Source organism: Terrapene carolina, unplaced genomic scaffold (genome assembly GCF_002925995.2).
Source record: "Terrapene carolina triunguis isolate 2854851 unplaced genomic scaffold, T_m_triunguis-2.0 Scaffold988, whole genome shotgun sequence".
In the NCBI taxonomy this organism is placed as follows: Eukaryota; Metazoa; Chordata; order Testudines; family Emydidae; genus Terrapene; species Terrapene triunguis.
The window spans coordinates 122,546-133,689 of record NW_020665339.1 but is presented as its reverse complement, the minus strand read 5'-3'; the positions used below and the strand labels follow the sequence as shown (position 1 = coordinate 133,689).

General features: G+C 49.6%; 1 protein-coding gene across 1 annotated transcript in view; it reads right to left on the bottom strand.

The window, feature by feature from the left end:
* The window catches only part of PSD3 (pleckstrin and Sec7 domain containing 3), a 147,549-nt gene that overhangs the window by 33,190 nt on the left and 103,215 nt on the right, over window positions 1–11,144 (bottom strand). Inside the window, exon 10 of the mRNA XM_026661268.2 lies at window positions 3,670–3,713. Within this exon, the coding sequence (XP_026517053.2) occupies window positions 3,670–3,713 (44 nt within the window). The remainder of the gene's footprint in view (window positions 1–3,669; window positions 3,714–11,144) is intronic.

Below are 11,144 nucleotides of genomic sequence, written 5' to 3'. Positions count from 1 at the left end.
GGGGGGGCTGAGTGCGGCTGGGGGTCGGAACCGCGGCAGGCAGCCGCGTGCCATTCAAAATCGGCTCGTGTGCTGTGTTTGGCACGCGTGCCGTAGGTTGCCGACCCCTGTCCTAGGTGCATCTACACCAGGACTCCCCAGCATTTTTCTCACCGCTGGCCTAGCACTACAGCAGCTTTACCGGTGGTAATAAAGTACTGCTCCATCCACTATGATGGAGCCGAGTGTTCTCATGTGTCCACCCTCCTTTGCAGGCCAGTCTAGAGGGGTGGGGAGGAGTCATGGTTCCTCTCTTTTCAAGATAAGTAGTCCCTGCGCTGCCGAGAGCTCAAGCACTGCTATTGTGAACAGCGACTGCACAACGAGGAAGCAAGCTTCGGGCTCAGCCCTTCACAGCCACTGCTCGCAGTCCAGCCCTAAGTTAACAGGATCGCCATTGGAGCTGTTCTCAGAATGTGCCCTGCATCCTCTGGGGTTGGAGACAGCTTGCTCATGAGCTTGGATTGCTCCTAAGATCCAGGCACTAATGGCTGATCAGTGACATGCAGCATTCCAGGAGGATATGGTGGCCCTTTGCCCATATCCCAAATTCCTATCCAAGGGGGGTCTCCGATTTCCACCTCCGCGAACCTCCTGTATTTCCCCCCGAATCTCACTCACTATCATAGGCGTGTGCAGGGGGTGTGCTGGGTGTGCCTGGGCACACCCTAATGCAGGGCAGGCAGAGCTGTGGGGGGGGCGGGGCTACGTGCTCCCGCAAGGCAGCGTGTATGGCGCCGCGCTGAGCCAGACGCTGCTAGGAGCCTCCCTCGGGGGGGGGGGGGGGGGGGGGGGGGGGGGGGGGAGTCGGGGTACAGGGAGCAGGGTGGGTTGGGCCAGTGGGTGAGGTGCTCTCACCTTGGGGGCAGCTCCCCCCTGCCCAGCGTCCCTGCGTGCAGGGGAGAGTCTCGGCAGAGGCAGGGCAACTCTGTACGCTGACTCCCTCCCCACTCCCAGCGCTGACCTGGTTCCCAGCCCATTGGCCAGGAACCCCGGTCAATGGGAGCTGTGGGGGGGGCGGTGCCAGAGCTGCCTGACCCCGCCTCCCCTGCAGGGGGGGGGGGGGGGGGGGGGGGGCGGGGGCCGCCGGCCCCCGCCCCCCCGGGGGGGGGGGGGGGGAGCTGCAGGCAGAGAGAGCCTCAGGAGATTCTTCAGTGGGACAAGGAGTCCAGGGCAGCCGGCGGGGTTAGCAGGGGGTCTGGCGCTGGCAGCAGCAAGTGACCTGGCCCCAGCCCGCTCTGCTCCACCCCACCGGCTCCCAGCGTTGCTCAGTGGTGGGGGTTTGGGGAAGGGGTGGGGCATGCTGGGGACGGGTTGCTCGCTGGTGCCAGGCTCCCCGCTAAGCCCCCAGGCTGCCCTGGACCCTGTGTCCCCCTGAAGCACAAGGCCCCCCCCAAAGCACAGGGTCCAGGGCGGTTGCCCCGATCCGTCCTATGGTTGGGACAGCTCTGCTTGGGCACCACCAAAAATCATACAAACCTGCCGCCCCTGATTGGATAGGGGGTGGGATTATGGGGTGGTGGTTAGGGGCGGGGGTCTCTGGAGGGGGCGGTCAGGGAGCAGAGGGGGTTGGATGGGGCATGGGAGTCCCGGGGTCTGTCAGGAGGCGGGGGGTGGCTAGAGGTCAGGGCAGTCAGGGGACAGGGAGCAAGGAGGGTCATGGGGGGGGGTCTTTGGAGGCGGTGGTCAGGGGACAAGGAGCTGGGGGGGGTTGGATGAGTCGGGAGTTCTGGGGGGGCTGTCAGGAGGCAGGGGTGTGGAGAGGGGTTGGGGGAGGCAGGGAGCAGGGGGGGTTGTATGGGTCGGAAGTTCTGGGGGTCCTGTCAGGGGGTGGGGAGCAGTTGGATAGGTGTGGGAGTTCTGGGGGTCTGGAAACGGGTCGGGGCAGTCAGGGGACAGGTAGAGTCCTAGGGGGGCAGTCAGGGGACAAGGAGCAGGGAGGCTTAGGTAGGGGGTGGGGTCCTGGGGAGCAGTTAGGGGCAGGGGTCCCAGGAGGGGTAGTCAGGGGACAAGGAGCAGGAGGGGTTGGGAGTTCTGAGGGGGGAAGTCAGGGGGCGGGAAGTAGGAGGGAGTGGATGGGGGCAGGGTGGGGGCAGGGCTAGGGCATAGCAGAGGCGGGGCTTCCTGGGTGCACACCCTAATGAAATGGACTGCGCACGCCTATGCTCACTATCAGGGGAGACTGGGCTGCGATGGCTAGACATTAAGAGGGCTTTAAGCTACTATCTGAACAGGACTACACCACCCCATAAATCACCTTGACGAAAAAGCATGGGAATAATGCTAGGAGCCAATCAATTCCCACCTAGGCTGTCCATGTGGATTAGTCTCTGTGCACGCTCTTGCCAAGAACGAGATGAAATTCTGGCACATTCCACCAGGCCTAAGGCAGCTGCAGGGGCTCGCCACAAAACGTCTGTTGCTGGGGTATATAAGATATGACATGGAGCTCCATACATATATTCATGCTGCGTTATTCTAGATCAGAGCCTCAATCTGAGAGGGCAGTCCTGCGAAGTTTACTCGGGAGAGACTCCTCAGATCCACCTCCTTTGAGTCTTGCAGCTGTCTGTTAATTACCAAGAGCGGGGCTCTATGCAGGTAATGCTCACAGAAAGAAGATCGGTTGCTCACCATAATAGCTGCATACTTCCAGACGATTGCGTGCATGGATTCTTATTACCTGTCCACCTTCCCTAATACTCCAAGTAATAAAACAGATGCTTGGTCGAGCAGAGGGAGCTGAGTGGTAGCTGGGGCTGCTCCCATTTATGACCCTTCAGGTGGGGACACAAGGGCGTAGACGGGACGCAAGCAGCCCCAATGGACTGTGCTATCCGGGAAGCTGAGCTTGCGTACGGAGCGTGCACATATCACCAAGGGTGTGGAGCCATGCAGGCAAACATCTCAAATAGACATAGCTACTCTGGGGTGTAACACCAAAATCCACTACTGAGCACGGACATCAATCTAGGGCTGGTGCATCCCTTCCTGTCGGCGTATTCATGCCGCAAAGAAAATGAATAAGGGGAAATGCCGATTAATACGGTTAGAAGCAGAAGTTTTCTCTTGTGTTTAGCACTGAGTGCTGATGAAGTATTAGCTTGTCAAAAAGCAGATGTGTTGGGCGGGGAGGGGGGGTATATCGGCCACTTCTGAATTAAGTCTCTTTAATATTAGGTTGTTGTCAAATTCTCCAGAGTTAATCCAAAGACAATACTAGACAACAAGCCAAGAACAGGAAACTCAATCCAAGACTTGCATTTCTATTCAGTGATTCCAACACAATGCACTGGAAGATAAAGAAAGAAACTCAACATCTGTTTTATTTATGTAGTCATAGAACAAACAGAGGTTTATATTTCTGCCTTTTGAAGCTGAAGTTTCCTACTGAATTAAATGTCTTTCTTCCTTGCAGACACAGCTGATTTACATAATTAACAACTTTCCTTACTGGAGAAAGGAAGTAGAACATGGAATTTTGCTAATGGAAGAGCGAATCCAATGTTTGAGTCTCATGGAACCAAGACTACAGGTTCCAGAGTCTAATCACAGTGCAACGTATGTAGGAAATGGATTACCATACCAGGGACTGATTTTAAGATCATGAATTCTGCACAGTATACTTACACTGCCCAGTCAAGCTTCTCATTCTTGATTGAATTGTAGAGAGCCTGCAAAGAGAAAGAAACAAGAAGGAATTACTGTTTGGACTCTGCCATATATATTTCAAGATGTCAATGGAAAATGTGTAACTACCACTAGCAAGTGAGGTGCCTCTGAACAAGAAAGACCATTAGCCATGCATGGCAACTCTTAGACTTGAGCAGGAGCAAGAATACTGGTCAAGACTGGACAAAAATTTTAGAATATAGGGTCTGAGATTTCAATAATTCTCCAGCGGTAGAAACATCAGATACATTTTTTGTGCAAAATGTTGGTTTCGAAATATCACACAAGCTACTGAAATGCAAGATATTGTAAGGCCACAGGACTGCATCTGGGGCCAAACCCTGGCCCTATGGAAATCACTGGGAGTTTTGCCATTGACTTCAATTAAGTCAATTTCATCCCTGGCTTTTATAGAGATCTGTACCAGAATAGCTTACCTGTGAAACACATCAAAATCACTCAGCCTGAAACACACTTTCATATGTCCATCAGATATGCATACACAAAAGCACCCATAAAAATATTGTTTCTATGTGCAATTAACTTGCATTAAATAAACTGCAAATATCCTGTACATTGCTGTAGTACTAAGGGCCAGTGTCTTTGGCATCGGAAGTCCCAATTTGTTTGGTGTCAATGGCCTGTTGTGACAGGTCTTTACAAAGTGGTGGCCTGTAGGGGAATTTGAACTCCTATGGACATCAGATAGTTGGAATGAGTTTCCTCTGAGCGGGAGAGTTCATACCACCTTGGCTAAGTGAGTTTGATCAGGTCTCCCTCATGTGGCTGACCCATATAGTGGATAAGAGCCTACTATAGCTAACAGCTAATTGAGTAACTCCTTTAATTTAAGTGGCCATGGCCTGTATTTTTGTTCGTGAAATGCCCCAGGTTCTAGTGCAGCGTAACCCTACACTTGGGGAATACTTTACACACATCAGTAGATTTACTCCAGCTATCAGCTTATTCCTAAACACCCCCCCACCCAACCCTGTTAGCGTCTAGAAAAAGTAGAACTTGAAACAAGACAGACCATTATACACATGGTTACCAAAATACAGCACACCACCTTTGAGCAAATCTAGAAATCATCAGCTAAAGGTATGTAACTGTGGTACACCTCTACCCCGATATAACGCTGTCCTCGGGAGCCAAAAAGTCTTACCGCATTATATCGAACTTGCTTTGATCCGCCAGAGCGCGCAGCCCCGACCCCCTGGAGCGCTGTTTTACCGCAGCGTTATATCGGGTCGCGTTATATCGGGGTAGAGATGTACCCTTGAAACCAATTCAAGTACGCACACCAATAAACAATTAATTCCTACTAACCAGCACCCAGACATCCTTAACTCTGCCCCAAAACAAAATTCACTTACAATGAGAGCTGTGTGAATAGTGGATTTTTTGGTTCACTGGCAAATCCGAAACCACCAAAACAAAATTTGGTCAAACCAAAAAAATGTTTAAGCAAATTGAAAAGTTAAAAAAAAAAAACATTCCGGTCCAACAAAACATTTTATTCAACCCAAGACAAAATCTCATTTTGAACTTTTAGCTTTTTAAAATGTTTAAAATAAGACTGCTGTAGCCCACGAACGCTTATGCTCAAATAAATTTGTTAGTCTCTAAGATGCCACAAGTACTCCTGTTCTTCAAAACAAAACATCATTTCAAACTGAAAAATCCCAGGTTTCCTTTTGGCAGTGTTGACATGGAACATTTCAATTATTTTGGATTATTTTTCCTGTGAACAAAGCAATTTGGCAAAATTTCACAAATTTGACACAAATTCCCAAAATGTTTCTCTCTCATCAAATCTGCATTTTACGCCAAAAAAAAAAAAAAAAAAAAAAGGCTTACATAAAAAAAAGTAGCCGAGCTCTTCCTAGGACTATCAAGTTTAATCCAGTCTTATCCACCCATCACACAACTCACAAGTGGGCAGCCCTGACCCTGCAACAAGAGCCTCCCAGGCAAGCCTCAGCAGTGCCATGGAGCCCCACATGCTTCCCAATGCAGGATCAGGGTCTTAATGCTTCACTCTTATTCATACAAAAGTTGGGAAAACTCTGGCCTTTAATTCCACCACTTGCAACCAGGTCAAACAAAGACACTCTTACAATCCAAATCTCCTCCAACGCCAGACACAACTGTGTAGCGGTTACTAGCACCTTCCAGCCACTGTGCAAAATAATTTCTTGCACCCAGAGCTTGAGAAATATCACATACTGGGCCAGATACAGAGGTGTGTCTGAGCTATATTCAGTACCCCCGAGAGGTACCTGTTCGTGGGGCACAACTTAGCTTCATGGCCTCTCTAATGTGAAGTGACTAGAGCAAGCCTTCATGGCCATTCTGCAAACCCAGATTTGCCAGCGTGCAGCCTTTCCTGCCCGACATGCTCTGGCATAGTACTATACTGCGGGAGCAGGGCCAGGCCTGAGTGGCACAGGGCCACGGTATCTTTATTTTATCTCTTAAGCAAGATCATAAAATTACGTTCCTTAGATTAAAACAGGAACGGCTAGTGTTGCAATGAAGCATCACATGTACTAGTATTATCTGTGTTACACCAGAGCACACGGCCCCCAAGTGACATCCAGGGCCCCATTGTGGTGGGCACTGGACACACATGTAGGATAATGCAGACCCTGCTCTGAATTGTTTACATAGTCTATTACTGATCTGCAGTAGTTCCCACTGCTAACAGCTTTCCCTGGCCAGTGCTCCAAGGAGCTCATGAACCAAGGACAAACAATTAGACAGAGGTCAGGGAAAGGGGAATATTTACCTAATTCCAAGACAAGACATCACAAGTGGGTTTAACCAAACATAGGTGGGAGAAGGGGAAAGAGAACCAGGTTAACCCCAATGGTGCAGTTATAAATTAATTAGATCCAGGTTCCTTTTATCAGTATAGCATGAGCTGCCAGAGATGCCTATAGTTAAGAATTGCGTGATACTCTTCATTATGAGCCCGTTTTTATTTTGTTATAACTTTGCTAAACTTCAATTGTTCAGGCTGGTATTTCCATGTTTGTTCTCTGGCTCAGGTTTGCAAGAGACGGGGGTGAAGAGGGAGGAGTTTCAGTTAAAACCGTTCAGCTGTTTCCAAGAATGAGGTTAGGGGAAAACAGATAGTTTTGCCAACATTAACTTTTTGGCCAGTTGTTTCTTTGAAGAGCTCTAGCATCCCCAGACTTTGTAGCAGGGATTGGAAATTTGGCAGAAGGATGGTCCTGGAGTCGAGGAGGTGCCTTTTGTTGTCATTTTGAAAGTCCAGCCAGATCTGGTCGAGTTAAAAACAAGTTAAAATGGTTATTTGCACACACTCAGTATTACTGATTACAGGTTTGCTGCTAAAAATCTCCAGAGATCCATCTGCACCGAGTACACTCCAGCCCAATGGGGCTTCCTACACAGTGGGCACAAAACCAGAGCTCCAGCTGGGGAAGGCAGCAGCGACTACCCCCCTAATTTTGCCTACAGGAAGGTACTTGGGGTTGGGACCAGCAGGAGACAATGGGTTCTCGTCTCAGCTCTTCCACTGACGGACGTTAATTATGTGCATTATTACAGAACAAGGCCTGACATTTCTACTTTAACAGGGTAGTGGGCATCATCCACCCAGTCAGATGGTGGGCACGTGGGGAGGAATAGAGAGCCCCCCCAGAAAACAATATATTCTCTCCACAAGATAGATCAATATTATTATTTTATTATTTACACAATGGACAGGAACTCATCCCTAGCCCCTTTCTCCTCTCACTGCTACAGAGGGTATTCCAGAGAGAGGATGGATTGTCTGGTAGTGAGAGTCCTCGCTTGGGCTGTGGGAGCTCCGGGTTCAAGCATCCTGTGAGAGCCTGGGCAAGTTACAGTGTCTTTCTGTGCCTCAGTTCCCCATCCATAAAACAGGGATAACAGCACTGCTCTGCCTCACAGCCATGCTTTGAAGACAATACATTACAGATTGGGATGCGCACAGATCTAGCACTGGAGTAACTTCTGCAGCCTCCATGGCGCTGGCAGGTATGCAGTGGGGAAGAGAGGCTGTGTTTCCCAGTGGGTAGGGGGCAGGGCTGGGCTAGGAGTCAGCAACACTTCACCTCTGTGTGCTAGGGTTGCCAATCCTCCAGGATTGTCCTGGAGTCTCCGGGAATTAAAGGTTCATCTTTAATTAAAGATTATGTCATGTGATGAAACCTCCAGGAATACGTCCAACCAAAACTGGCAACCCTACTCTGTGCCTGTTACTCCAAAGGCTTGAACCAGTGCTAGGCACTATACAGTTTGTCTTTCCCATTTAGATGGTAGCTCTATGACGGTCTCCCATTCGTGGTTTGTACAGCGACTAGCACAATCTTGTATTGTGTCTCTAAGTGCTACTTCAATTCAAATAATAAAATAGAGGATAGGGAGACCTGCAGTGCTGCTTAAAGGGGCAGCAGATAATTTCTGACTCTGCTTCCTGCATCTGCAGAGCAGTGCGCTGATGGCCCCTCCTTCTCCCAAGTCACCCTAATGCACAGCAGAGGTCTGGTGATGCTCACGCTCCCCACACGACAACATTCACCAGATCTAATGCAGGGCCCGGTACAAACAAATCACACAAACCCCCAGTGTATTATCACAAAAATGCAGGAAGAGTCAACGTTCATTCAGAGTGGGAAGGCCACTCCAATGGACAGGTCTCTGGGCTAGGACATGGGAGAGCAGGCTTCTATTCTCAGCTGGGCTACAGACCCGCTGCGTGACCCCGAGCAGGTCTATGCTGTGCTCTTCCCAATGGGCATATCCCTCGCCTTCCTCATAGGGGTACTGAGAGGCAAAACATCCATTAACAAATGTGAAGTGCTCCCATACTACATCGAGGTAGCTAGACAGATTCCTTCAATCTCTGTTAGTCACAGGGGTCATCCTTAAAAAGCTTCAATGCTACCTCAGTATCTGAGGTATTCACTGCACTTGCTATGGGGAATAACTAGAGACTATTGAGGCAACGAACAAGATTTTAAGGGAAACCGATATATTTACGCATCTTGGGGCAAGGAGCAGTTAACTGAGCAGAAGCTCAGGGTGTCTCCCATTCTCACTCTCTGGGCAGCTGCTCTGCATCAGTCCAGGGATGCAAAGCAGTTGTAAACCCAGCTTAAGATGTACCATGTCACTGAATCAGGCCCTGTGAGATTCCTTATTATCATAAAACCCCTCCAAATATTTGAAAGCCAGTGGCAGATCAACACATACAGCCTGAGGGCCTGCACTGCCATCTTATGGCTACTCCCCTACCCCAACCAAACATTACTCTGCCCATCCCAGAACCTCGGTTTCCTGTGTCCCTGTCTCTGCTGCTGCTCAGTGCTTTCCCGAGCAGCAGCTGAGGTCTGAGGTTAACATCCATGAAGCTGATCGTTTCATAACGGGCTGCACATACGGATAACAGCCGTGAACCCTGCTGAAACACTAACCCTCTACTAATGTCGTGGCCATTACTTGACAAAGCTCTACGCAGCTGTTGACATACCGAGGCGGACTGTCTGCAAGTTCAGGAACGTAGCGCTATCGGTTTATATTTAGTTCCTATTTTGACAAGAAACTTTTCTTTTTTTTAATTGGAAGCCTAAATTCTGCAGAAATTGGTAGCTTAGTTCCTCTCCTCTTGCCCCCTCCATGACTGCCGGGGAAAACTTCCTCCTGGTGAGTGGGCAGGGGAATCTTTAAAGACCTAGGAAAGGGTGTTTTACTCCATCTCACTTTAAAGGTGAAGCCCACCTGGAGGAATGGAACTAAAGGAGTCTGTATATTTTCAAAGGCACTTGGCATTGGCCTCATTTTGCTCCTATTGAAGTCAGAAGCAGAGACTCTGACAACTCCTCCCTGTATATAAAGTATGTATATACTGTATTTTAATGAGCTAAGTCACATTATTATGACAACTGCCACGAAACTCCGGAATGCATTAAAATATAAGTTACCACCCATTGGATGATTAACTCTCCTTCCCCCAAGTGCTCGTGTGTAAGAGTCACTGAGTCACCAGAGCCATCTACTCCAAACAAAGTCTACAACATCTGCAAATCTTGGACGAGCCTACGAGACAGTCACGTAACACAAAATGAACACACAACCGAGTGTGAATGCAGACATGAAGCTGCAACTAACTATCCCAGTTGGTTATTGCTGAGAGGTAAATCGTTTAGCTAATAAGAAAGTCAGGGGATGCAAAACCTTCCAATGCAGATGAAAGCCAGGTCAGCAGGGTTCACCATGCTGATGAGCTGCAGGGGGATGCTGCATGAGCCCCTTCTTTAAAAAGTCAGCCATGAGGCCTGCTAAAGGAGAATCCTGACTTTCTTTAAGAAGTAAGGAGATGATGCCGTCCCTTGTCCAGGCTGGCCAATAGGAACTGATTGCCAGGACTGAAAGGAACAGACAGAGTGCTAAGGCTGGCTCTGCTGGGTAACATTCACCAGCCTGCCTGCACACACCCACTGCTTCCATGATCTCAGCAGCTACAGCAAAGGAAACACCCACCTTGCATGTTCCCCTGCCTCTCCCCCAGCTTCCAGGTGCACCTGGGAGACGCACCAGGTAGCCCTCACAGTCGTCATCAGACCTTCCAGCAATGTTCAAGAAAGAGAGGGGCCACGCCACAGCTGATGGATGGTGTGGAAGTCCTTTGGCTACTGCAGCCTGCCTATCGCCCTGCGAATGACGACCCCCCTTGGCCCCCCCCCCAGGTTGTGCTACAAGCCAACCTACAGTCCACTCACCCAACAAGAGAAGACCTGCTCCACACCCCACTAGCCTGGGGAAATCCATTCTCTGATACCCACCCCACACCAGCTGGAGGAGACTGGGTGAGAGGTGGAAGGAATGATGGATCTGAAAGGGGGAAGTGTACAGGAAGGATGGATGGTTTTGGTGTGCGTGGAGGGAAAGAGATGGGGCTTGATAAGGATTTTGTGGGAGGGGAATTTTGAGAGTATCACCAACTGAGGCAGAATATTTTTGAGGGAGCCTCCTATTATAAAAACCATTGTCCTTAGAATAAAAAACTGCCATCCACCCCAGCAGCAGAAAATGGAGATGGAAGGCTAGCCAAGCTCCCGAGAGCTGAGGGTGAAACACTGCGCAGGGTACCTGTACTCTGTAATCGCGACACATCAGGCTAGCTAGAAAGATCTGTCCTGCACTCGCCTGAGCTTTTCATCAACGTTATGGTTAACGGGAGCCTATTGCATGACTGCGGACAAAGCTGTTTGGCTAGCTGCACAAAACCCAGTGAGGACAGACTAGAGATGTGCCTCAGAATATGGAAGCACTGGCAGAGCATATTTCAAAAATCTAGTTGGGGGATTTTACCATTCATGTGCCTTTGTGGAACAGGCTTAAGCTTTTTGCAGCTCGGTACTGGACTGCGATATACC